At 34.9% G+C, this 27,412-nt stretch overlaps 1 protein-coding gene across 5 annotated transcripts; it reads left to right on the forward strand.

Moving 5' to 3' along the window:
* Window positions 1-730: 730 nt before the first annotated feature.
* Window positions 731-27,401, forward strand: LOC132271974 (uncharacterized). Of its 5 annotated transcripts, none has more exons than XM_059773490.1 (16): window positions 731-988; window positions 1,250-1,369; window positions 3,463-3,514; window positions 8,150-8,291; window positions 8,446-8,579; window positions 9,854-9,892; window positions 10,045-10,137; window positions 10,220-10,336; window positions 11,948-12,043; window positions 15,385-15,498; window positions 16,361-16,414; window positions 18,284-18,331; window positions 24,468-24,618; window positions 25,851-26,016; window positions 26,640-26,709; window positions 26,932-27,401. In XM_059773490.1, exons 4-16 carry the CDS (start codon window positions 8,210-8,212, stop codon window positions 27,181-27,183), a joined length of 1,416 nt encoding a protein of 471 aa, XP_059629473.1. In that variant the 5' UTR covers window positions 731-988; window positions 1,250-1,369; window positions 3,463-3,514; window positions 8,150-8,209; the 3' UTR covers window positions 27,184-27,401. The 5 variants fall into 5 exon arrangements, with proteins under 5 accessions (XP_059629473.1, XP_059629472.1, XP_059629471.1 ...); XM_059773489.1 differs by lacking the exon at window positions 1,250-1,369 and adding an exon at window positions 3,219-3,305; XM_059773488.1 differs by lacking the exon at window positions 1,250-1,369 and adding an exon at window positions 3,219-3,290.
* The last annotated feature ends 11 nt before the right edge of the window (window positions 27,402-27,412 follow it).

The following is a 27,412-nucleotide window of genomic DNA, read 5'->3' on the forward strand; positions in this document are numbered from 1 at the left end:
CCATTGCAGACCCTCGCTGCCGCCATCGCGAACATAGATCGTCGTCGCTGCAGATTCGGCCAATCATCCACCATCTCCATGACAAAACCCACCACATCTCCACGACAAAACCCACCACCATCGCCGACGCACAACCACCACCAACAAAAAAGAATGACCACCGACACCACCACAACCTGTGTCGACATCACCACCACCATTCTTACCCACAACCACTGCCGCTACGGAATTACAAAAGAAACTAATTCCTTATTAATTTGATTGAACTTACCAATTTGATGATCTTAACTTAAGCTAAGAAAATAAGATTTGATTATCAAATCCAATTTCCTTTTTCAATCTATTGTTTATAAAAGGTTTCATTAAGAATTCCAGGTGGCCAATGGAGGACCGAACGAAGAACTAAATAATATATAGTGGTAGTTTGGTCCATTATTTTCTTTTTTCTTTTTTAATAATATTATTGACATGGTAGGGATAAAGATATTATGGATATTTTACTTAATTTATTAGATGACATCAGCACAATTCGTCATTGACTGACGTTGACTTTAACAAAAAGGAAGTCTATGTAAGACATTTTTATTTTTAAGGAAGGTCCGAGTAAATTTTCAAACTATAGCGGAGACCCGTATAATTATGGCAAACCATTGTGGAGGTATGTGTAAATTACCATAATATCAGTTGCTTAAAAAAAAAAAAAAAAGTGATTCTTGGTCGAAATTTTTTGATTTACAAAATTGTCCGCAACAAGATCTGAATGTTCGTATACACTGTATAGTTGTATACCAACTCAATTGTCTGATCCAATTTCACTCATTGTAAATTAACCCTACCAAACACACCCTTAGGGTTTCAGATCTCTCTACATGTATTTGTCGAAATGAATATCATTCTGTAATTAGCCATAACTCTCTGTCTCAGATTTGCTTTTCGTAAACCCCTGCGAAGAAAGATCTGTGTGTCGTAGCACCAAACGCAGATGAAGGTAAGCTTTCTGAATCCCTTCGATTTAGTTACCAAAAGATCTTTGAAATTTATGGGCTTTTTTTTTAATGTTTTTAGATTTTTTTTTTGGGATCTTTGAGGGGTTGCAATTGTTAGAGACACAATTTTAAATCAAGGATCCGTTTCATTATATAGCTGAATCGGAACACACACACGATGGTTTTGTTTAATGTTATCTGAGAAAGCTATTGATTCAAAGGTCTTTTAGTTTAAGATGCCTTTCTTTTTATGATTTTTGAAGGCATGGTCTGTCTGAGAGGAATGATAGAAGTAACCACGAAAAGGTGGACCTATGATCATGGAATGGTACATTATGGTGAATTTTGCTTCTTATGGGTCTTCTGGGTTTGCTTGTAAGAAGGTCAGTCTAAGTGGATCCAAATTGTAGGATTGGTTTGTGCGAATATTGTGACCTCGTGCTCTGTTATTGTCAAAATCTATGTCTACGGTATAGATTTTAGGTGAATGGGGCAAAGAAGTGTGTATGAAGATCCAACTGATTGCTGCGGGGCATGATAAGATGGGGAAAATAGTGAATTCTACTTAAATATAATGCGATGTGTGATGCCTATTCGAATCTGACTGGGTTTTTCAGTACAAGGGAGATTGGAAATGCATTATGGGAATTTCATTGCATACTGTGCAGAATATATTCATATATGTTCTTTTGAACTATGACTTGTTGGTTCATAATCTGCTTGCTAAGAGGCCAGAGAAAACTAAACCTTAATCCTTTTGGACTATACTGTTTTTAGTAGGCTTGGCCTTTATATTACCTTATTAGTGTTAATAGATTGCTAGAAGCAAATCCGTTTTCCATTTGTACTCGAGTGCTTGAAGTGGTAGGGATAAAGGGGGAGGAGGGGGGAAGAAAAGAAAAAAAAAAGGGAAAGAAAAAGAAAAAAGTAAAAGAAAGATTGGATACCTGATCCAGAAGATAAATAAGAGAATATTTCAGGTCATGGAGATTCCAAGTTTTAAGCTGCAGGGCTCAATTTCTTAAGTGTAGCATGGATATTAATTGCTTTGCAAGTTCATTTCTTCATAAACTTGATATTGTATTTGCTCAATATGTAATTGAGATCATGAGTCCATGAATCTAACTACACTGTGTGTGTGAATTGATTTTGATTACTGAACTGTAAGAACTAAAAAGTTACAAAAATTCATGTATGGGCATACTTGAACCTTGAGGCCTTTTAAGTATATGAAAATACACTGAACTAAACAACCATATATCTGAATAAATTTGATTAGCACTCACAATCAGGTCTGCCAATATGCCTGACTTAACATTTAGGTCTACTTTTTCTCAAAATCGAAATTTGGATCTCCTCTAAGTAGGCTACTTGGATCGGTATAGATCTGGAAATGATGACTCAATCATAATTGTGCTGCCTTAACTGGAGTGACTATTATTCAGTAGAAGGGAACGACTTTATACTTATGGTTTAAGTGTTTTAGTTTTGGGATTAATAAGACAATCTGGGTGAGAAAAATATGTACTTAATACAAGCAATTCATTTGCTAGAGGCAATTTAACAATCACTTTCTTATAATTTTAAAGGCATGGGATGGTAGGAGGGGCAAATAGAGACATCCGTTACTTGTAGCATCATTTAGCACAAGCCACAAAGTGACTGAGCCCTCAGACATGAACCCACATTCTCATGCTCATCGGCCTGAGATAACTATTGCACCAAACTTTATATACATTTTTATGAATTATTAAATATATATTTACTTTTTTAATGACCACCAAATTACTTTTTATGCATTTTTAAAAGTCCTCGTCATTCTACAGCTATATCTCAACTGAACTTTTCAATTTTTATTTATTTATTTTTCATAATAGTTTTTAGTCAAGGAAATCCACATCAAGTTTTATTAGTTTCTATTAAATAGGACAATTAGTCTAAATAAATTCATATTGAATAAATACTTTTGATTTTTTTTTTTTCAAAAAATAAAAATAATATAAAATTTAAATAAATAAATTTTTAGTATATCTAGAGAGAGAAATAGGCTATTATATTAAGTTTTGAAAATTAATAGACTATTATACTATTCTTGTCAAAAACTTATGCATATACATATTGTATTTTAATATCAAATATATATATATATATATATATATTTTGAAATTGTCCCAAATATATTTCTTATAAAATTATCTGTCTTTTTTGTTAACACAAATCATCCGTTTCCAGATTTCATCATTTCTTGGTTAATGGACAGCCCCGATGGGCCTTGGCTAACAGAACCAATTCATGTGGCTAACAGTAAACCCCATCTCTGTCTCTCTCTCTCTCTCTAAAATTCCCTCTCTAAAACTCTCTCCGTATATCCTCATTTTTTTTTTTTTTTTTCTGGTACGTTTGGTAGTAAATTTCATTTCCTTTTATGCTTCGTTTGCGTCTCACATTTTTAAAACCCCATTTGTGTCAATCTCAGAAACTCCGAAAATCCGACTCACTGAAGACCAAAGCTTTCAAAATCATCACAGGTATACAATTCTATCTTCACATTCAGTTTCTGGAAATTTTTATCTTTCGTCGAACGATTCATGAGGCTTTGAAGTGATATTTTGTGATGCTAAGTTATTGATTTTTGAATTCGCTGAAAGGGTTTAAGTTAGTTGGGTTGATTGATTGTTGAATTCTCGTAAATTACTCATCTTTTTTGGGCCTTCATTTATCTTTGCTCATTCTAGGGTTTTTTCCCCCAATATCTGTATGTATGTGAACATGAATGTTTTTTATGGAATGTTACTAAATGTTCATTTATCCAAGCTTGAAAGATTCAATTTGTGAAATTCTCAATTTTCCCTTAACGTCTCTCTCTCTTTCATCATCTCGTATTGTTGCAAATTTTGATTTGTAGCTTTGACATTAATATATGTAATTATATATGTGTATATATGCATATAGATGTACAAATAGTGGGAAGTGTGTGGCTGTGTTGAATATATTTTACTTGTTTGCTGATCATTGATATTTGTAAATGTTTGATTTTTGTGCTTTTTTGTTCAAGAGAAGTTGTTGTAGGAAGAAAACGGAAATAATTTTTATTTTTTCAATATTTATTTATTTATTTTTTTTTTTCAGAATTGGGACTTAAACAAGAATTTGTGCACCCAACTGACCCTAATACTGATGTGGTTTATTTGAGATGGGCTTTCCTTTTATAGAAACCCAATTGATGTACTTATATATTTCTTTTTTTATTCCAAGTCCTCTTATTAGCAACCAAACGGAAGTTTGTTGAAAGTCTCTAGATGTAGACACACTATGTTTCCTAATCTTCAATTTCATCAAGTAGCTTGCTCAAATTTACTTATTCTCTCTCTCCCTCTTGTTTACATAAAGGAATTAGGAACCAAATAGTATAAGAATAGTACTGTAGGACCATCTCTCATCATCACTAATTCTTTAAACTAAGATTCTAACATTGATCTTCCATATTCAGTATACCATAATCACAAGTAATAACACCACACATATTGAAGCAAAAATCTGAACACCGTCATAAATTCAATCACTACTTATAAGTTATAATGTATGCATATATTACTGTTAACATGCTTACACATACACGTATACCTATAAATAAGTACTGGGCATGTACTTTTAATTATATTTCAACCTAGTCACCTATATAAATATGTGTTGTAATATATTTGTCTAAGTTATCTACACATCAGTACTTAATTAAGCACTAAATTAAAAAAATACTACTACTCCAAGACAAATATGATTTGCATAGGCATCAAACTACATGTAAACTATCCATACATGTACAGTGAGAGATATTCTTCAATACAAATACTCTATCTAACAGTAACTCCAGACAACAACCAAACTAATATATCATGGATTAAACACTAGTTAAGTTCGTGTTCGAGATGCTGCACAAAACTATTGAATCATTACATCAACACTTAAATCCTACAACGTTATAAATATAGGAAAAGATACGAATCACTTGCCTGTTGTTAGTATACTCCTCTAACACTACTTTCCCAATTCTTTTTTTTTTTTTTTTTTTTGATAAATAAGAACAACTTTTCCCAATTCTCCTTTGTCTCTGAAACTCTTTCTGCCCAAAATTTATCAATGTTAGCTAATATTTTATTTGCTCAACCTGACTAAGAACGCATATGGAAATAACTTACCTGACTCCACTTCAACTCTTCCTAGTTATTTGTTTGTCTGATCTTCTTCCTGACTCCTTTACAGACTTCCTTCTCCCTCTCTAACTCTTCTCAGAAACAATAATTTCTTAATTACTCAACCTAGTTAATCAGGATCTTAATACTTGTGTTTATTAACAATCTGAGAGGCATGAACAATTTGGAGAATGTGAGAGGGTGGGTTATCAGAAATAGATGTGAGGAGGGAGGTTGTTAGAGATGTATCATCTATATGTAATTATTTTTAATATATAAATATATTAATTTGAATAATGGATAGCTATCCGCTCCTATATACATATTTTCCCACACACACATATATATACATATATTTTTTTATAGTCGTTGCAGTTTTAGCTGTCGGTATAAATGTGTCACATGACTCACATGTATATGGTTTGTGCCCCTACTTATCAAAAAAAATGTATATGGTTTATGCCCCATTTAGTAAATTAACTTAATCTGTTATGTATGTGTGTACATATGTATCTATTTTTCCTTGTTCCTATGTCCATCACGTATATATGGATTGCATCCTTTGGCGCTTGTTTTTTTTAATCCAATTTTACTTATTAATATTTATGTATTATGTTTGCGAATGTCTCAAGCACAATATTGATTCTTGATTGTTCTAATAATTGTTAGTTTAGGTGACATAAAAATGACCACATTACTATTGTAACTCATAGAAGATCCATCTATTATTAACCTCCTATGTCCTCCCTTGGGTATATTGTATGATAGGCCAGTCCTTTATAATCAAGGAACTACAACTACTAATGATTTCATTATTTTAGCCTGCTCCATGGTTGAGATCGTTGGGTGACTTCAGTTCAGAGTTGTACACATTATATGTTTTTGAATGATAAAGAAATAACATGAATGTTAAATAGTAGCAATTGATTGATCTGATGGTAACAGTTCGAAATTTATTAGAATGAGTTTATTTTATTTTTGATAAATAAGCATTCATTGAAGAGCGCCCAAAAGGGGGACACAGCCCGGAACAATTGCACAAAAACGATAGCCTCAAGCTATCCACAAAAGCCAAAAGATCCTCCATAGATTTACATTTAGAACTCTGGACCCAAAAGAATAAAGAAGTAAGAACAGAATATTTAACCACCCCACAAGGAGACTCCACCCCATCAAAGGGTCTCATATTCCTCTCCTTCCAAAGAGTCCACTGCAAGCAAAGGGGGGATGCCCTCCATGCATCTCTAACTTGGGGACAAACACGATAGCTACCCAAAGAGTCAATCAGGCCCACCTCAGACTCAGGCATGTCTCACTGGATCTCAAAAATAGTGCAAAGCATATCCCAACCATCCATAGCTCTGGGAAAATGAAGGAGAAGATGATCCACAGACTCCTCGGCTGGCTTGCACATACAACACCAATGACAATAATCTGTCGTCTCCTTCTCAGATTGTCAATGGTCAGGATCCTCCCCAAATCCTCCATCCAAGCAAAAACTCGATTTTTAAGTGTGACAATGCTGGTTCAAGTCTTTAGGGTGAATGCTTTGTGAGAATAAAAAAGGTGGTTAGTTTTGTGTTGGAACTTAATCTCCCAAACTAGTTCTACCTGTGTTCAAATTAAAGTCTGACCTATTTTTAACCAAATTTGTATAAGAATTGTTCTACCTGTGTTCAAATTAAAGTCTGACCTAATTTAAACCAAATTTGTAAGAATTGGTTTAAAGTACAGGCTCAAGGCTTATGCCTTGAGAACACAACCCTAATGCTTAAGTTACTTGACAATATGGCCAAACATCAAAAGGTGGAAGCCTGTGCCGTTGGCCTGCAATAGAAGTTATTCTTGACCTAGTTGCTGCTTTTTGTTGTAATACAAACCTGTGACGTGTTGGCTAACTATGACCTTTTTAATGACTTAATTGCCTTAAACTTCTTTGGAGCTTACATTGACGTATTGTTTATCAAAACTTAGACCAGCCCATATATGGCAGTGAAACACTTTTCAGCTAAGTAATTATTCTTTCCGGTGAATAAAAGATAGAAAGTTAGTTCAACTCCGAGACATTGTTGTTTAAATTTTTTTTCTGAAACTTAATTAATTTAAACTGTCTTCATAGTTATGCTACTATTTTCTTATTTGTTTTGGGATTAAGAGTGAGAAAAGAAATTGACCATTAACATCAAAGAGGAGGATTTCCTTAATTATCTAGTTGCTAACACTTGCTCAACATTTTCTTCAAGAGACCTTGAAGCCTGTTGTTAGTTTTTGAGGGCCTCATAAGTTGTAAGAAATAAGGTTTATATGATTTGGTCTTCAAGGATGGATTATTGGGATTATTTGCTAATTGCTCATATTGTTATGCTTTCATCGTCATAGTTAGGTTTGACTTGCATCATTCAAGTATACAAAAACCAGGTAGCTTTCTGTAGCTGATTTCGTGCATTTGTGGGGATTAGTATCAACCTTGAGTGGTGGCAAGCACCTTAGTGTAACCAAACAAAAAGCATACAAATTTAATGTAAACATTTCAATTCTTATGCAGCATTTCATCCTGTTGTACTCAACAGTTAGTGCTACTAGGTTTGGGTATTCTATGTGGAATATTAAATCTCACATATGTATTTCTATGAGCAACAACATTATATTCTGTTAAGTTAAATCCATACAAGAATTAGGATATATAAGAAAGTGTTTTAGTATTTTCACATATATGCCCATGTGGTCATTATAAGCAAAATTTTTGAAAGAATTTTTTTGACATTTAACAAGCTCTGATAACATACTAATCGTGCTTACTAGTTCTTAAATAATGTTTCTTCATGGTCTTTTGATTTAAAGGAGTTCTTGTCTTTTCAGTGGATTAATTTTGCTTATAAAAAATTCAAGGTTTCTGCTGAATCTCTCTTCTTCTTTTTTTTCGGTTGCTTCCAGAATTCATCTTATCTTTCCTTGTTATTTTTGTCATTGCAGGTTCTGAGTAAAGGCTCAGCAACATAAGTTTTTTGGAGGTCCTGTTGCAGTATCTTATCTATGTTTGGAGGTCCTGTTGCAGTACCTACCAATAGTCCACATCTACGAAAGTCTGGAAGCAGACCTGTTGTCTTTGATTTTGGTGAGAAAAAGTTTTATTTTATTTTGTTTTATTTGTGATATGCATGTTTTATTCACATTTTTGGCTTTTGGTTTTTGTTTTGTTTTTTTTTTTTTTTCGGTTTTTTGTTGTGGATATGTTATGTGCACACCTAAACTCGTATAATATCTGTCAGGTTCAAGCGAAGCTGGAAATAGTGCTGAAGAGAGTATTTTGCATTCAATGGATGGAAATGAAATGAAGAGTGTGAGCACAACATTGAGCAGCACTGCAATGATGCCATCCCCTGTTTTTCTCTGGAGATTTAAGGTTCCATTATTTATTATCATTGAATCTATTTTTGGAAGCCTTATTTAATTCTATTCAACTTATGAAAAAGGATAGTCGGGATTGTATCCATATTTTCTAAATTTGCTGCCTTTTTACTTTTTTTTTTGGGATGTTGAAACCTCAGTGGTGCACTTCATGCATGATGTTTTACCTTGTAAATCTTGGCTTGGGAGACCATATCTCCAATAAAATTATAGATTCTCCTTCTATATATTTTCCCTTTGAGGGTGAATATGTTTGGAGTGGCAATTAAGTTCAAATTCTCTACCAAAGAGCCACCCACCCCTTTTCATGGGGGAAAAAGAGCACTCATTTTCTTTACTAATTTTCACGAATGAGAGAAATAATGATATATATGCCATGGGTTGCCATGCCTGTAAATGGTGAGGCCAATCATCATCATCATCCTTGCCTTTATCCCATATGAATGGGATTGGCCACATGAATTCTCTTTCTCCAAGCCTTTCTATTATGTGTAATTTCACCTACTATATTTAATTTTTTAACATCATTTTTAATAACCTCATCACATGTTAGTTTTGGTCGCTCTCTCCGTCTCTTACCTTCTATGACAACTTGTCTTCCTAGTTTGATCGGTGCCGTGTCTCTAGGTCTCTGATGTAAGTGTCCAAACCATCTAAGTCTACTCTCTCAAATTTTCTCCCTAATGGGAGCCACCCCTAATTTTTCTCTCACACTTTCATGAGTGATCCTACCTCTCCTAGTCACTCCACTCATTTTTTGCCAAGTTCTCTTTAGACGTGTCTAGGAGCACTATATCATCTACAAACATCATGCACCATGGAATCTCGTTTTGGAAGTCTTTTGTATTTTCATCTAAGATTATTGCAAATAGATATTGGCTTAGCACTGACCCTTGTTACAATCCTACATTTATGGAGAACTCACTAATTTCAGCACATGTGGTACGGACTTTAGTTTTTGTGTTCACTAGGTGTATTTTATTGTTTCAGTAACTTCGTTTTGTTACAATAAAAATTATGTCACATGGTTTTTCTAAACACAGACTAGATATTAGATTTAAGTGATCCCTGGTTGTTATCATTATGCGTAGTATAAATCACTATTTTTTGCTACTTTGCAGTTTGAACCTGTATATTGGGCCCTTTTTCTGACATTGTCTTTTGTTTTGATTATCCATTATGTCTGTTTGGTTTTGAGCATCAGATTTAATATTCACCTTTCCAGTGCTTGAATATTTCTGCAAGATTTTAATTTAGGTTGATGTCCAGGTACTGTTGTTTTTCATCTGGGGTTTCAGTTGCTGCAAGGTAAGTTCTAGGTTTTTTTTAATAAAAATTTGAAATTATTATTGACAATTGTTTTTTTTTTTTTGGTGGGGTAAGAGTAGTATCTTAAAAACCGTTGGATTTGATTTCTTTTGTAAGCATTTAATAACTGGGTACCTAATGGAAATTGGCAGATTGGATGGGATTCGGTTATGAGAATGAGTGTAGACTTGCGGGATCTGTTTCTATACGAGGCATTTTTGTATTATAATCCTCTTCTTCTTGGGGTCAGTGAAGCTTTTCATTTGTCAATGTTTGTAACATTTTTTCCTTTTATTAACTCATGTACTTCCGGTTTTGATGTTGCAGACTATGATGGTTTGGCTTTGGGGGGTAAATCTATGGGTCTTTGCTCAGACTAATATTAGTTATGCTAAAATTTTTGACCTTGATCAAAATTACCTCACTCATCGAGATATATGGAAGGTACTTGTATTTACAGCTAGTGCATTGACTGGACAAATACGAAGTTGTTTATCTAGTAGTTATAGACTCTCAGTTGATGCCAACATGCTCTGATAATATGCATTTATGTAATTCTTGCTTATCAGGTCTCTTTTTAACTATCTCAACTCAACTTAAGGTGGTTTTGTTTCAACTATTTATGGTTGGATACATGAACCATAATTCGTTGTTTTAACGGGCCAGTGGCCCAGCAGTACTAAGCCCCTACTTCTCAAAGGGAGGTCAGGGGTTCAAGCCGGTGTGTGAGTACCAACAAACACATAAATGAGTACTCCCTCCATCCCAGAATTAGTGACCATCTTTCCTTTTTTGGATGTCACAAAATAAGTGTCGCATTTTTTTTGGATAAGTAATATATCATTGAAAGCCCTCAAAAAGGGGAGGGAACCCAAAAGAATACAAAGGACGCCTAAAACGGCACTAAAGTTTCAAGCTATCCACAAAATCCAAAAGATCCCCCATCGATTCACAATTTCACCCCAAAACCCAAAAAATTAAAGTAGACAAAATATTGTATTTAAGAGACCAAATTGGAGATTTATCTCCCTTAAAAGATCTCCTATTTCACTCGCCCCACAAACCCCACCATAAACAAAGGAGAGTGACCCTCCAAGCATCTCTGACTCGGCTCTCCACTATACACCCTCACCAAGTCTCTCCACTATATGTGTCTCACTTGAAATTCAATGTATGAAAGTCTTTAACTTCCCAAGATTGTCCTTATATGTTTTTTTATAATTTCTCAATTAATAAAGTAAATCTCAATACTACAGGAGGTTAGTTTTGGAATTCCAAGAAAGACATGCATATAATACATGTTCCTCAAAAGGTCGGAGTCCACAAAAGGTCATTTATTTTGGGAGGGAGGTAGTACATATGTTTCATATGACACTTGCACAAATTCACAAGCAGCCTTCTCACGTCCAGATCTTGGGGGGTTAATGTGTTCAATGCTTGCTTGTCCAGTAGTTAAAAACTTAACTAAACTATGCAGAGTTCTTTAGAAGATTTCACCTGTCTTTGTTTTTGGAATAAAGCTAGGATATTTTTATGGGAGTAGAAAGCTGATGGCGTCCCTTTCCATGTGTTAAGGCATTGTAGATTGTTATTTACATAGTTAATGAAGGGCGTACAAAATATGTTGATTCAGTTGCTACAACACATCCAAGGTTACTTTACCCCCCTAAAAAAAAATTCATTTCAAATGGTGGTTCTCTCTTACGTGAGCTGCTTATTTGTATTGCTCTCTTATTTTATATATCGATTTCTGCAGTCATATAAAAAACAAAAAAAATTTATCCTTATTTTGATTTTGACTTTCGACTATATATATATATTTTTTGGGTAGGTAATCAACAGTGCACACACACACACACACCACAATGCCCCATATGTGGCTCTAACAGATAGCCTTTCCTTTGGGGAGGAGAGTTCATACCAGCTGGGCCAATGGCCTGATGATTCCGACTTTAATGTGCATATGACAGAGTTCATTTATTCTTTTTTTTGTTTTGTTATTCTAGTTGCTCTCGTTTATAGAAAATATTTTGCTCACAATGTTCTTAATTGCAGTGTGCCACCTGGATGACAATCATTGTTCCAACTAGCATGACTGCATATCTTTATCTTTATTCTCACGGAGAAGTTTCATTGGCTGCATTCCAACCAGTGTAATAGATGCCTCCTCTCCCATACATTGCAGACAGATGCTTCTGTTTACTATATTTGTTGTTTCAGCCTATCTTTTTCCTTTTTCGTATCTACTAAAATTGCTTTATTTTTTAATTTTCTTTTTTATAACTTAGTTTTTGTTCAATTCTGTTATTGGCTGGATTTGGAAGCATGCTTTGCTCACCTATAGACAAAGTGATTCTAAATTACATGGTGCAAGGTTGAAATCTAGGCTCTTTTATACAATACCAACTTTTAAGGTGGCACCCTTACTGATTGCCTGAAGTCTATGGTGATCTGTGTTGCTCCTAGGCACTTTATATATTTGCAAATAAGGTGAAGGTTTTTGGCTTGTAAAAAGTCAAGGTGTTGTACAATTGAATCGGTTATGATTGTCTTTACTTGGACATCCGATGTTGCTTGTCAGCATTTGACTATGAATTGATTTAGTACGTATAGAACTTGGGGTAATCTGTTCACCATCTGCCTTTTCATTTACTTGTCCCTGAAGATATGGACAGGGTAGTTTTTATGGTCCTTTGAACCGAGATGCATTTATTTTCTCAGCAACTGAGATGGAATTATTATTATTAGGAAAGGGAAAGATAACATTATTTGAAGATGGAGTGTGTGCATTGAAAATTGGCATGGTGCTTTGGCCTTTGATTTTCAATTTTGATGCATGCAAACAGTTTCACAACCGTTTTAGTTTCTCATTTTTGCTCAACTTGAAGTTCCCATGACACTTCAGCTTTATAGGGGCCTAAAAGTTTGTTGAGTATGATTAGTATCGAAATTATGCATTAAGACCAAGTGGTTAAGGGGGATTTTGAACTTTTCAAAATGTTATAGTTCCAATCCATGCAGCATGGATATTAACAAGGGACAGACACGGAGGCGACCTAAATGGATAGTCATGGCAGATCCTATAAAAGTTGGGCAGGGACATGAGTATGCAACACACACACACACACACACACACATATATGTCAATGTATGTGTGGAACATAAATAATTTTGATTGTATCTTGTTTTCTACACAAACAATTTTATAATTTGGAAGATGAAGCTCACAAAATAAAATATACAATTACAGTTCTTATACTTTTAATAGTACTAACATCTTAATGTTTTATGCTTCGTTTAGTTGGAGGGATGGAAGGGATAGGAGAAGGGATGGATGAGGCATCCCTAGGGAATGGAAGGTGTCTCTCTCACTTTTTGTTTGGTTGAATAGAATGGATAAAAATGATGGATGGGATGACACATTTTTTTTGTTTGGTTGGAAGGAAGGGAAATAGGGTTTTTATATTATTTTTACTAATATGCCCTCATTGTTTAAAAATTTAAAAATTCTATATCTATCCCAAATTTTTAGGAAGGTTAGAAATGGAAAATCGATATTCGTGTTAGTTATTACTTCTTTCTCTCTCCTCTTCCTCCCAATTTTGGGCGGATAGAGAAATACAAAGGAAGGAGGGATGAAGCATCCCTCCTTGCTTCCTCCCGCTTTTCCCTTCCCTCCAACCAAACACGAAAAAGTTAGTTTATCCACCCTCTCATCCATCCCTCCTCAATCCTTCCCTCTAACCAAACATAGCATTAATCTTTTTAATTAATAGTATTCCATGCATGCTTGCCATATGTTGGTCATGTATACAGCGCCAATTTATTTTTATATCTTTAGGCCTACTCAGGATGATTCTAACAGGTGCCCAAGCAAGATGGGATGATTTCATGTCATCACAGTGTCTGACCATTTAAGGCTCCTTGTAATTAGTATCCCTGCTAGGTGGATTCCAATACTTCATAGAGCATGCAGATTCACTTTTCTTAGATTCCAATACTCAGTAGAGGCCTGAAATTCATTTTTTTAGGTAAAAAGGGTCACAAGGCCAAAAGTTATAATAAATCCCATGGTTACTTGTCTCCAATTAATTATTATTTTTGTTGAAATTCTTGTATATGTGAATTTTTCTTGGAGGTTGATATGGAAAGTGAATTTCATTTGCAGACAGATTACATATTTTCTGGAATAAGATCTGACTCAAGGATTCTGAAAAAAATCCCCCCTTTACTGTTTGTGGATATTTGACTCCATCTCTTATGTCTTCTAGATAGCAATCTACATCACTTTGTCTCGTCATGTGGCAACACTGCAGTGATTCACGCCAATCGCCTACTCACCACATGACCGTTTCTAGAAAGATGATTCTCCGTTCTCTAATCGACAATGGATGCATCTCCACTTATCACACAATTCTACATGATCATTACAAATGTAGTATTTTCATAACGTTCTCCATTTGTGTCAGTCTCTCAGTTGACACTTGCGGTGCCTATATCTCAGAGTTTGACAAATGGGCTTGAACAATGTTTTTCCATGTGAAGTTCGATACAAGGGAAATTTCCACCATCTTGCTCTCTGGCTATGCAGTGCCTTTTCTGCATTTGTGATCTGATTGTGCATTATCCGGTCTCCCAGTTGGTTTTCGCCACAATTAATATTTCCATTGCTGCCCCATCAGAAAACTATCATAGCACACATAGATCTCCTCTGGCCCAGTGCTCTCATGCCAGTCTCTCTGTTGGTTTAATTTTCGTTTAATTTAAGGTTCCTTGGATGACTTCACACATCGTAGTAATGAGTTTATGTCTTCTGTTACTGCATAACTTCTGCATTTATATATGAAGTTTTTGTTGAAGCTATCCTAATGTCACAAAACCAGCATAGTCAATACAACATATCTGAACTGTATCTTGCATTCTGCATCGTGCTTTTCCGATCATAACCTTCTGCATAATATTTTATAATTATTTTATGATTCAAAGTCTAGCAATTCTCTGAACAGTTAGAAAGTCCAGGAATTTGCTAGAGAAGTTAATAACTGTTCAAATTACTTGCATTTAGAAATTTCAGGAATGTGTGAGAGAAATTGATAACTATATAATATGTTATTTCATAAACATCCTCCAAATGAATTTACTTTGGAAAAAGAATTGCAAATTGGAACAGAGACTTTTGTATGTATCGAGTAGGCTTCCTTTATTGTGTGCAATGATTCCGATGAAAGTTTATGAGGTCTATGTCCAAAGATTAGTGTGTGAAGTGATTGATTCTACTATTAGAGAGGGCATTTTTGTGGATTCTTTTTGTCCATTCTTAATTTGACCATCACTTATGTTGGCGGGTATTGATTAGTGTGCCTTCTTTTACATATTATTGAGATTATCTTTATTCTTGAAAAAGATGCACACTGCCTAGTGTTAATCCACATTTTGTGATCCCTACCTGTCTGTTGGATTTTGTATTAAGTTTTACATATGATCTATTGCAGGTACTCTTATATGCTGTTGTTGTAATGTTACTGATTTTCCCCTTCGATATTTTCTACTTGTCATCTCGCTACTTCTTCTTGAGGACTCTTTGGCGGATTATGTTCCCACTCCAGGCAAGTTTATAAATTTGCAGTTCGTTTAAGGATGCAGTCTTATGGTTCTCTCATCGTAGATTATGCATGAAATTTATTACTTTATGACAATTTAATACTCATGTATCTTAGCATTTGAAAGTTAAAGAATTATTTACCTTTAATGTGGACTTCTAAATTTATTTATCCAGTTTATAGTGGTAAGTGAGGGAAAAAAATTATATTGCTTCTTTCATGGTCCCAAGGCCCGAAGGTTTGATAGGTTTCACCATGTATTTCCCAAAAACTTGGATGTCAATAAGTTCTCTCTTGCAGATTTTTTAATGGGGTTGTATTATCTAAAATCTGATATTTTGCCCATTATATTATCTTATAAAGCTGAATTTTCTTTGATTGGGCATAAATATGATTTAATTCTTTCGAATATGGCTAGAACTTCTTATCTAGCTTCTTTTTTTCCCCCCTGAAAAATCAAGGGTATACAGTGCCCTCCACCCACCATTCTCCCTTCCCCAAACACATGCAAACACCACACAAACTATGTACTTCAATTTTGCAGGAGGGTGGCAGTTCAACAACTGTGATGAGTTGGACAGCCTTGTGGGATTTGATCTACCATTCCTTTATGATATTTGTCATCAGTAGATAATTTGAGGCCATTTGCATATGCTGCATACAGGTATCTCACGTTGAGTAAATAGAAAAGAGCTTGATGGGTCTTGGGAGTTTATCCCATGAACTCCTATTACTAGACCTGCATGGATCATTAGACCCTTTATCAAGAAATATATATTTCTATTTTTATTGATTATTGATGTGAGTTTGAACTTGTTTTGGTGTAATCATATTTAATCTCGAGTTGATGGTTCTCTTGTGAATACAGGCAATATCATTTGCTGACTTTTTCTTGGCTGATATTTTGACCTCTATGTCTAAGGTATGCATCCGATGTCTGTTGTACTCATTATCTAGGTTGTCTACAATGTTTTTTTTTTTTTTTTTTTTTAAATATGTTAATATTATGTGTTGTTGCATGCATTATAAAAATAAATGGCAATATTTGTGATGTTGTGGCCTGAACTTGGTGCCGGGTCACGTTGCGACCCGACGATCCGTTTGTTGAGCTTTGTGTGGTTTTGACCTGTTTTGCTCATGGGTCGTGAACCCTAATTAGTACTCTCTTCTAGCCCAATATATAAGGGCGTTTAGGGTTTGGAGTGGGTGGTGAGAGAGACACTGAAATTCGTACAAAATTGAGAGTGAAGGGGCTGAAACTTGTAATCTCCGCTTTTACACATGGTAAAGACTTTCACTGGATCTCCACCGTGGACGTAGGCTTTGCCGAACCACGTATAAATCTTTGTGTGGTGTGTTTATTTTACTGTCGTGTTTCATGATTGTTGCTTGGTTCGCTGCGTTTGTCGTAACAATATTGTATGATTTGATTCATTTTTATGCCACGTAATTTAATTACTGATCAATGGACCAGCGGCCCTCTCCTGAGTTGGGTCTTGTGGTCTCAAGGCTTTAACTTGACTAGTTGATGATTCTGGTTGGTCATTTGTCATGGTTTGGTTCTGTTTTGAAGGAATCAGCATCTGAACTGGTTGATATATGTGCATGGGTACAAATACATTTCTGACCTTGTGATAAGTTCAGGTGAATCTACTAGAAGACATTTTTTTTTATTAGTGATAGCCCATATTCACTGGAAACCAGCCACTGATGCTCATTTAGGGGTTCAAATTCTTCCGAATCTAAAGCTTTTGATGACTTCTTACTCTCCAATAGGAGGAGAGTGGAGGATTATCAAAAGCTAAAGCAGATTTGTTCACACCAGTTTATGGTTGCCTCGAAGACACTCTTTATTTATTCGAAATGTTTAACTGCTTTTGATGTCTGAAAAATGTCTTGGTAGGTTACTTATTCAACCAACACCCCACACACCCCCCGCCCCCCCCCCCCCCCACTAGAAGACATTTTTTTTTATTAGTGATAGCCCATATTCACTGGAAACCAGCCACTGATGCTCATTTAGGGGTTCAAATTCTTCCGAATCTAAAGCTTTTGATGACTTCTTACTCTCCAATAGGAGGAGAGTGGAGGATTATCAAAAGCTAAAGCAGATTTGTTCACACCAGTTTATGGTTGCCTCGAAGACACTCTTTATTTATTGGAAATGTTTAACTGCTTTTGATGTCTGAAAAATGTCTTGGTAGGTTACTTATTCAACCAACACCCCACACACCCCCCGCCCCCCCCCCCCAAAAAAAAGAAAAAAAAAAAAAAAACAAAATGTTATCATAGGTTAGCTTAGAAGCCTAATCTGAGAAAAATAATTAATCTAACCTCTAATATAAATGGAAAGAATCTTTTTACATTTCATTTCAATTCTACAGGCGCTGAATTACATTTTCTTTTTAGAACTTTTCTTGTCTAATTGAACATGACTTTGTAATTAGTTGCAGATGCAATTTTACTTATCAAAAAAAATTAGTTGCAGATGCAATTTTATTGTTTATTAATGAACCAAAATTAATCAATATTTATAATATAGATGTGTGATGATTTTACTTTTAGATAACTTATTTTATGTTCAAGAAATCCTGTACGAGATGAAATGCTAGATATAGTTGTGAATTTAAAATCAACTCAATTGCATTTTTACACTCTGTTTAAACACTTGGTAAAACCTTAAAATTATACATGTTATCCTACACATTTTAGTGGTCGATTAATTATTAACAATTAAAATTTTAAGGCTGAAATTTTAGACCTGCTTGTAATTGTTTTCAATTTTTTGCAGGTGCTCTCAGATTTGGAACGGTCAGTATGTCGAATGGTTCATCGACAGGTTAGTGTTTCTTTTTTCATCCTAGGCTCTGTTTATGTCATTGTATTAACTATTGTTTGACCCAATATTTTCTTTTTGTTCTTTCTTGGGAAAACTACACATAGGTAGAGTTAGGACTCGTAAATAACAAAAGGGTCTATTTTAAAAGTTCGTTTTTCAATTTGTTTGAATTAAATAAAATAATTACAAATGCATCAAGAATTATTATTAAGGTCCAAAATACCCTCCAAACTCTTATTCCAAAATACTAAAATATCCTTTTAAAAATAATATAATTCCAAAATAGAAAGTTGAGAATCAAATTGAACTAGCAAATACGAATTAAATAGTTGATAATGACAACTTTAAAAATGGAGAAAATAGATTTTGGTGACCAAAATTGAGAAGATTTGTTTTTAAGTGACCTAAACTCAAGAAAATATAAATGGTGACCAAACTTAAAAAGTAATTACCAAGAAGTGACCAATTGAGGATAATTTGGGCAAGAACACTCAATTATGTATGGAAGTGTTGAAGATGAATGGGGTTAAGAAACAAGAGAGACAAAGATGATGATGAATGTGATGAAGATGTATATATAAGGTGCTGCTTGAGAAAGCGATGGTGAATCTGATGGAGAGGGTGGTTGCCCATCTCTCTCTACTCAATCAGTTGTTTCTGGAAACAGATAGCTCTCTCCAAACCCCCTCTCAATGAGCAAGAATTATGATGGGTGTTTAGGGAATTATAAGGCTCAAGATCGGGGTAAGTGCAAAAAACACCCCTCTAGTTTGAAAAATGTGCAAATAACACCCCTTGTGTTCAAATCACACCCCCGTAGTATGAAAAATGAGCAAATGAGGGCTTCTGACCTCAAAAAGTGACATGTGCATGTCATGTGACCAAAAAGTGCTCCTAAATACCAACATTGCCCTTTTGGACTTCCCAAACTATCCCTCAATGAGATTATTAGGTAGTCCTGGTGCACCACCTCATCTATGGTCCCAGATAATCCTAGCCATCCATCTGTCCAGAAAAATTACACCTCATCAATAATCTTTACACATCAACTTTACATACTCTCTCTACACTGTCATGTCGGCCAGACAATGAAATTGTACTTTTTCGGCGTGGAGTGAACCAGAGTCTCGTCCAGGTTGAGGAAGATTGTCTTTTTTTTTTTTTTGGGGACATCAACAGTGGGAGACGATTTTCGAAGTAAGGTGACCGACAGGTTCGATCCTCTTCATGAAAGAGTTTAGATCACAGTCGAATTATGGTTGTGGGAGATGATTGATACTCCTGTTTTTTAGGGTTCTTGGGAGTTTAGATTTGGGCGAGTTTGGTGAAGGTCTTGATCAAACGACGATGGCAAGTATAAATCAATTTGTTTATCGTTGCGACAACGATGGAAGAGTTGGATCACGCCAAAGATTGCAGGTGTCGCAGGCTGAACCATGCCGGCGACGTGAATCATGTTTCCATTTCGTGGTCTGAACCATGCCGCCATTGTGAACCAAGGGTTATTTCCACTGTATCAAACTCGCCGCTGCCGATCGTGAGACACTTGGCGTGGTTGTTTCGCTGGAATACACAGTGGTTGCGATGGTTGTGAGGGTTTGAAGAAAATCTGATGCCGCAAGTGTTGGGTTATTAATTCATTAATTAATCGAATTCTTATTGATTCTGTATTGGGATTACAATAGAAATTACTAGTCATCAAATTCTGCACACGCGCACATAAATTTTATATTTTCATACATATATATAGAGAGATATATATAGATATCGACACACATAGGATAGCGAAAACAGCAGCAAACACGAAGTAGAGAGGATTTACGCAAATACAACATCAGCAAGAAGCTAGAAAGCTTGAAAAGTGTATCGATGATGGCACTTCCCGGTGAGTGTTGCAGCGGCGACGGCGGTGGATAGGTGACTAGTGTTTTTTTTTATATTTTATTATAGTTGTGGGAAGAGGATTGTGGTGGTGGTGGGCTGTGTTGGTGATGGTTGCCGGTGTGTTCGTGGTTGTGGATGGTGATGGGGGCAGCGGTGGTGGTGGTGATGGGGGGCGGTTTGGTGATGGGGTTTTTTTGTGGGAGATGTGTCGTTGCGTTTTTTATGGAAGATGATTGAGTTTGTTGGACTAAAGATCAAAACAGTGTCGTATCCCCACAGCCCTTTGAGGTAATTTCGCCTTTTAAGGTTTTTTTAATTATTTTTTCTATATGTATGGTTAAGGGCATTTTAGTCTATTTGCCGATATCACTTTATTTTTTTGACAATAAGCCCTCATTTGCTCACTTTTCATACTATGGGGTTCTGATTTGAACACGAAGGGTGTTATTTGCACATTTTTCAAACTAGAGGGGTGTTTTTTGCACTTACCCCGCTCAATATCGCATCCAACAAACCTTCATATATTACCCATTATCTTCATCGAACCAATAATGACCACATATGGTCTTGATTTACAGAATGGTTGTCTCCTTAATTCTTTAATAAAATTCAATTATATATGGGAATGTTAATCTTGTCTCAATATACTTCTTGATTTATAAACACAACATATATATAGGTGATTTGAGAGTACAGTAAAACAATGGATTCACTCAATGACATCGTGATTGATGCACATTAATATGAATTCAATAGATAGAATCACATGTTAGTTTCATTCTTTTTCAATGAATCAATCATGTGGGTGGATTTGATGGTTCAATATGTGGCTAGAATCACCAATTGGACAAGGTACCATTACTTATGTCCATCTTTAAACACCTCCGCCAATTGAAGAAGATTATGATTGATAAAAACAAAAGTGGTGGCTATGGTGACGAGGGCTACGCCTATTTTGTGGCGTTTTTGTTGTAGGAGTAGTAATCGCAGTCAATGGCGATGTGGAGGAGGCGAGTAGTGGCGGGGAGAGGTTGAAGATGAAGAGCTCACTCCCATTAGGGTGGCAGGAAGAGTTTTAAGAAGGGTATTTTGGAGTAAAAGCTTGGAAGGTATTTTGGACCTTAACAATAATTTTTGATGCATTTGTAATTATTTTGTTTAATTCAAATCAATTTGAAAAATGAACTTTAAAAATAGACTCTTTTGTTATTTAAGACTCCTAACTTTACTTATGTGTAGTTTTCCCTTCTTTTTTTCCCTTTTGAATTCTCTTCTTCTTGATGCCAACTAAATTTAGCTATTTCTTTGGCTCTTCCTTTAGGTTTTTTCTTGAGTTAAATTGTTCTGCTCTATGAATTCTAGCCCTGTTTCTTGAATCATGTGCAAAGCAGATCTTCATGGCATGAGGACTTCTATTTTCCCTTTTTCCAAAACCGTTCCAAAATTAAAATTAGAATTTCTATAGATTGTAACAGCAAAACATTATATATGTAGCCAATCCCAAAGAGCTGAGATAAGTTATAGTAAATGGGGTAAATTTTAAGTGGAGAAAAGACCTTTGCTAAGACAACCTGTAAATTATTCTGTCAAACTAATTGATTATTAGAAGAGAGAATTATATTCAATAAAATCCAATGAAGTACCTGGAAATAAAAGTGTTAAGACTAATATTTGGGAGTAAATCTGTGTTCTAAAAGATAATCTGAATAATTTTTTTTTGAAACTTCTTTGAGAACACAAAATTATGTCTGCACCATAAACTCTAGTTAATTCCAACGCCTATTTAATGTTGTTAGTCATTATGGAAATAGAGGAGCTTCCACGATCTGGTTGTCCCAGGGTTTCTTTGTTCTTTTCCCCCTTTTTTTTTATTTTTATTTTTTTATCTTTTACTTTTTCCCTTTGGTAATATCCTCTGCTGTTCTTTTTCTGTGTTTTTCTTATTCTTCTTTATTATTAATTTTTTTTGGTCTTTCTCTCTCTCTCTCTCTCATTTTGTGATTCTTCAGTGATTAAGATACCTAGAGAACTGCTTTACACAACCCTTCTTCAACTTTTATTGTTGTTATTTTTCTTATTATTATAGTTCTTAGAACCTATAGTTTCTATGCTTTCATCAATAAATTGAAATCCTTTTGGGAAACTTTCCTAGGGACGACATCTGGTGCATGGGGGATTGCTCCCTTGCTAGCACCTTCCCTAGATTTGTTAGGATTGCTTCTAATCGACATGCCATGGTGGACGATTGCTATCATCTTGACAGTGGAAGAACGGTGTGGGATGTTCGCTTCTTGAGGCTGTTTCAGGATTTGGAGATGGAGGATGCTATTGATTTTTTTGGATTTGTTATATCATCAGTAGATAGTGGAGGAGATTCTAACCTCTTTGTTTGGATTCCATCTTTACATGGGCGCTTTGATGTTCAGTCATTCTATCGTTGTTTTGTGGATGCTCCGTTTGGCGAACAAAAGTGCCTCTCAAAGTAGCTTTTTTTGCATGGACATCTATTTTGGGAAAGATCTTGACCCAGGACAACCTCTAGCGAAGAAGAAAGATTGTGGTGAATTGGTATTTTATGTTCAAAAATGACAAGGAAACGGTTGATCATCTTCTTTTACATTGCCCAGTGGCCCGTGATTGCTGGCTTTTGTTTGGGATTCATTGGGTTATGCCTCGGTCTACCAGAGGTTTGATTGAGGCTTGGAGAGGGTGTATAGTGGGGGCCCAAGCTCGTGGCTCTTGGAGGGTTACTCCTGTGTGCATTTGGTGGTGTCTATGGCTTGAAAGAAATAGGAGATCCTTTGAAGGAAAGGAGAATCATATTGGGTCATTGAAATTCTCCATTCTTAGCACCCTTTTTTGTTGGGTTCTAGGAAGAAATTGTAAATCCTTGGATGAGCTTTTAGAGTTTTTTGATTTGTTGAGGGTTTAGAGGCCCTATTTGGCCTTGTGCTGTTTTTGTGGGATATGCTTTTAATGAATTCTTATAAAATAAAATAAAAAACTTTCCTTTTCTTCTCTACTTAATACAAAAAGGAAAAAAACAACACTTCTCTTCTTAATTTTAGAGAAACTTATACTAATCAGTTTAGATTTGGGATAACACTGGCGTGTTACATAGTTTTAAAGGGCCCACAAAATACATTTTCTTTGTAGTTGATTCCTGCATTCATCTTGTAATTAATAATCACTGATGGTAATGCTACTTTACAATAGAAGTGTTTCATTAAAATCACACATTGTAGGATTTTTATATTCCCAAATATATGGCACTTTCTCCTCTTTGTTTTTTATGAGAATGTGAAAAACAAAAACTCTAGCCTTCTTACTAGGAGCAGGATGTACATGAGAGACTAAGAAAGAGCGAGGAGGTAGGGGTAGAACATTTTTATTAGTGTCCATTCTTATTTGAATCGTTCAAGAAAAAATGAAGTTTATTTATTCTCTTTTTTATGAGGGTTTAGAAAGATAAAATTTGAGTCCTGTAATGTTACAATGTCAAGTAAGATGAATTTCGAAGGCACTATTTATATGTAATACTTGGTTTTTGTATTATTTTTTGGCCCCCCCACCCCCCCTCCCAATAAAATAAAAAATACTCGTGTTTTATTCATCAAGAAACTTGGTCTACCTTTGTAAGTTTTTCTTCCCTTTTTGTGGTCTATAGACTTGGAAGACCACTTTAAGCTCTCGCTCTTGAATTTCTCATCTCTTTCCCTTCACTTCATGATTTGGTCATGTTATAATTGTTATTTACCTTCACTTCTATTCTTTATTATTTGGTTTAAACATTTCATGCTTTGGTCATGTTATAATTGTTAGTTACTTTACTTTTTATCCAAATTTGCGTATGATAGTGACATGTGGTGGAAGCAGTTTTCACATGCTTAGGATCTAGGAGTTCCTTAATAGGTCAAGATATCATCTAACCCTGTGGAAATATTAGAGTGGTCTACCTATAAACTCCCTCAAATAAAATTCCATGGATGCTTTGTGTAGAGACCAGAAACTAAATGAAGACAATGATGTTTCAATCATAATGAAAATTTGGCTTGAAGGAGCAGAAAGATGATATGTCAGTCCATGCCGCCAAGTCTCGGCCTTGTATACTGCTAAATTTACTAATTAACCCAAATCTGAATTTTCTGCTCTAGCTTGTGTATATTGCAAAATTATTATTTCACTCGTCTGTAAATGGATTTCTTCAACTTTGTTTCTATCTTGTTAAGAAATGGTTCCTAAAATTGTGCAGGTTGCCACAATTGCTTGGTTTGAAGCTGATTCTGTTTGTGGCAGTCACGCCGTTGCAATTCCTGTAGTTCTTGTTATGCCTTATCTTTTTCGTCTTTTCCAATGTCTTCGACAATACAAGGATACCAGGGAAAAAACTACTCTATTTAATGGTAAAACTTCTTGGTTACTTGCAAATTTTTCTAGTCGTTATTGACAATTGATGATTTTTTTCGTGAATTTTGGTTTGGTTGCCAAGTGAGATGGAGTTTGATGTTTTTTTTGGTTTGGTTGCCAAGTAAGTGGAGTAAAATTGAATCTTAGACGTGTTCAAACCAAGAATGGATGTGAGATCCAAACTTACTTTCTTTTACTCTCATCTTGGTAACAAATTTGGAGTGTAAGTGAATATTGGCACATGTGACTCATCTCCGTCTAACATTTTTTGATGCTGTTCAATTTTTTTGGTAGCATATTACAAAGTCGAATTCAACTAGTGTCTCATAGTGAAATTATTTTGGTGTCTTTTAAATTTGTTACTTTGATTGGAATATTGTTGTGGTCATAGATATGCATTGTATGTTGAAACTTGAGAGAAAGCAGTTGAGTGTACTAATATTCTAGCTTTGCCACAACAGTGGTGCCACTTTCCTGTTTTAGACATTAAAGATTCATTTGGCCTTTTTTTTTTTTTTTTTTTCTCTCCTTTTATCAATTTGTGGGATCTGTGTTGTTCTTCCTTCTCATATTATTGGAATAACTACTGCAATAACTATTTTTCTTGGTGGTAGTTATAATGCATATGGATTCATTTATTATTTTATTTGAATTTTTTAATAGGAAGGTTGATCAGAAGATATATTAGAATACACATGATTTTTTTTTTTTTAAGAACAATTTTCTGTTTTCAGCGAATTGGAAAACAGAGAACAGTTTTGAATACTCCTTTGGCTGACATTTTTTTTCCTAGTTGGTACTCACACACACCTTTCTGAGACTTGAATCCCTGACCTTTCTTTCGGAAGTAAGAGGCTGTCATTTGTTTGTGAAAATTGTTTTCTGATAACAGAAATTTTTTTATTAAAAAAGGGACTTACAGAAAACATTTTCTTAGTTCTCTTAAAGCTAAATATTGTTTTTCTTCTGCTTTTGCTTTTATAAAATTTATCTTTTATTGTTGGATCTTGTGTCAGAATTTCTGCTTGACAGAAAAAATTAATTGACTACTGCCCTTTATACTGTTGTGATTCTTGTTAAAAAAATTGCTATTTCTTAAGCTTTTAGCAGCTTTGATATACCAAACTGTGTATCCATTCATTGATTATGAACCGGGTGTATAATGCAAAAAGCTTTGTTGCCTTAGTATCTCTGCACTATTGATAACTTTGTTTGTTTATGGTTTCAGCTTTAAAATATTCGACTGCAGTACCAGTGATTTTTCTTTCAGCCCTTAAATACCATGTCATCCCTGATAGGTGGACAAACATTTATCGGCCTTTGTGGCTTCTCTCGAGTGTCTTGAACTCTTTGTACTCTTTCTACTGGGATGTGACACGAGATTGGGATTTGAGGTATGTGGGAATGTCCTTTTTTTAATTTATATTTCGAAATGTTTAATAATATGTGGAAATTTTCACTTGATTCTGCTGACTAATTCTTGAAGTTACCCTCCATCAGAAGAGCTGATGCACTACTGATAGAGCTTGATTTTTCATTTTTTCCGCTGGTTTCTGCTACGGAGATATTAATTATATTCTAAAGCCATTTAGATTATTGGGCTTAATATTATTATTTTTTATTTATTTTATTTTAAATTATTGGCAAGTAAGATTATTGTGTCCTTGGACATTCACTTGCATAAACATTTGTCTTTCTTTTTCTTTTTCTTTTTTTCTTTTTTTTTCTGTAAATAAAACATTCAAGTCTGTTGACACATCTTAACCCTTAATAATAAATAATTTTTAACATTAGAATTTGTGAGTTTAAAATTAGTAACCATGTATAGAAGTATTGGAGGGTTATTGCAAAGTTGTGAGATTATTATGTATGACCATTATTAATTGATATATTCTATTAATTATTACCAATGCTTGTAAAGGATGCTATCCAAACATGTGTATGACATTTTACTTTGACAAAACTTGAAAAGCGCGTCTTGTAATTTACTCCTTATTTTGATCTTCTGTTCTGCCAGTGGCTTCACTCGGATTTTTAAGTTCAGCAAGCCTGATCTCCTCTCACACATGCTATATGGACGGAAATGGGTAAGGATGTGCCTATTGTATTATACTAGAGTTGCATTCATAACCTGGATTGATCTTTTTGCTTGTACCATGTAAACTGAAGTATGTATCCACACGGCGGATGCAAAATGGCATATGAAGAGAAAATCCGGGCTGCACTCGTTGACAATGACTTGTTCAGTTTCTATGAAGGATTCTAAGTATCCAGAAGGTTAATTTTGTATAATTGGAATTTTTGTGCAGGTTTATTTTTGGGTAATAGGAAGCAACTTGATCCTGCGATGCACGTGGACGTACAAGCTGTCCGCCCATCTCCGCCATAACTACCTTACGGTGTTTGCTATAACTGCCTTGGAGATGCTCCGCCGCTTCCAATGGGTCTTTTTCCGTGTAGAGAAGGAGTGGAATAAAATGAACTCCAAATCGAACGTTCAGCTGAGTGACATGTCGAATGAGGAAGAAAATTTGCTGAACAACAATGGCCACAGTGTATAGATTACCAAACAGTACCATTCCTTCATTTGAGGTTCATTCTTTATATTTGTCCATTGGGTTAACAACCCATATATCGGTCGATGATCTTTTTACCATTCTGTTATCATTGATTTTGTCAGAATAGGTTGAACGATGGTTATAATATCCATTCATACATAACATAGATACCCAATTCAGTTAATTTGGATGTTATATTAAATTTTCCTCTTTCTTATGAAGTCTAGGTTTT

This window comes from Cornus florida, unplaced genomic scaffold (genome assembly GCF_030987335.1).
Source record: "Cornus florida cultivar Cherokee Brave unplaced genomic scaffold, ASM3098733v1 CherokeeBrave_3.0.0_Hap2_Chr08, whole genome shotgun sequence".
In the NCBI taxonomy this organism is placed as follows: domain Eukaryota; kingdom Viridiplantae; phylum Streptophyta; class Magnoliopsida; order Cornales; family Cornaceae; genus Cornus; species Cornus florida.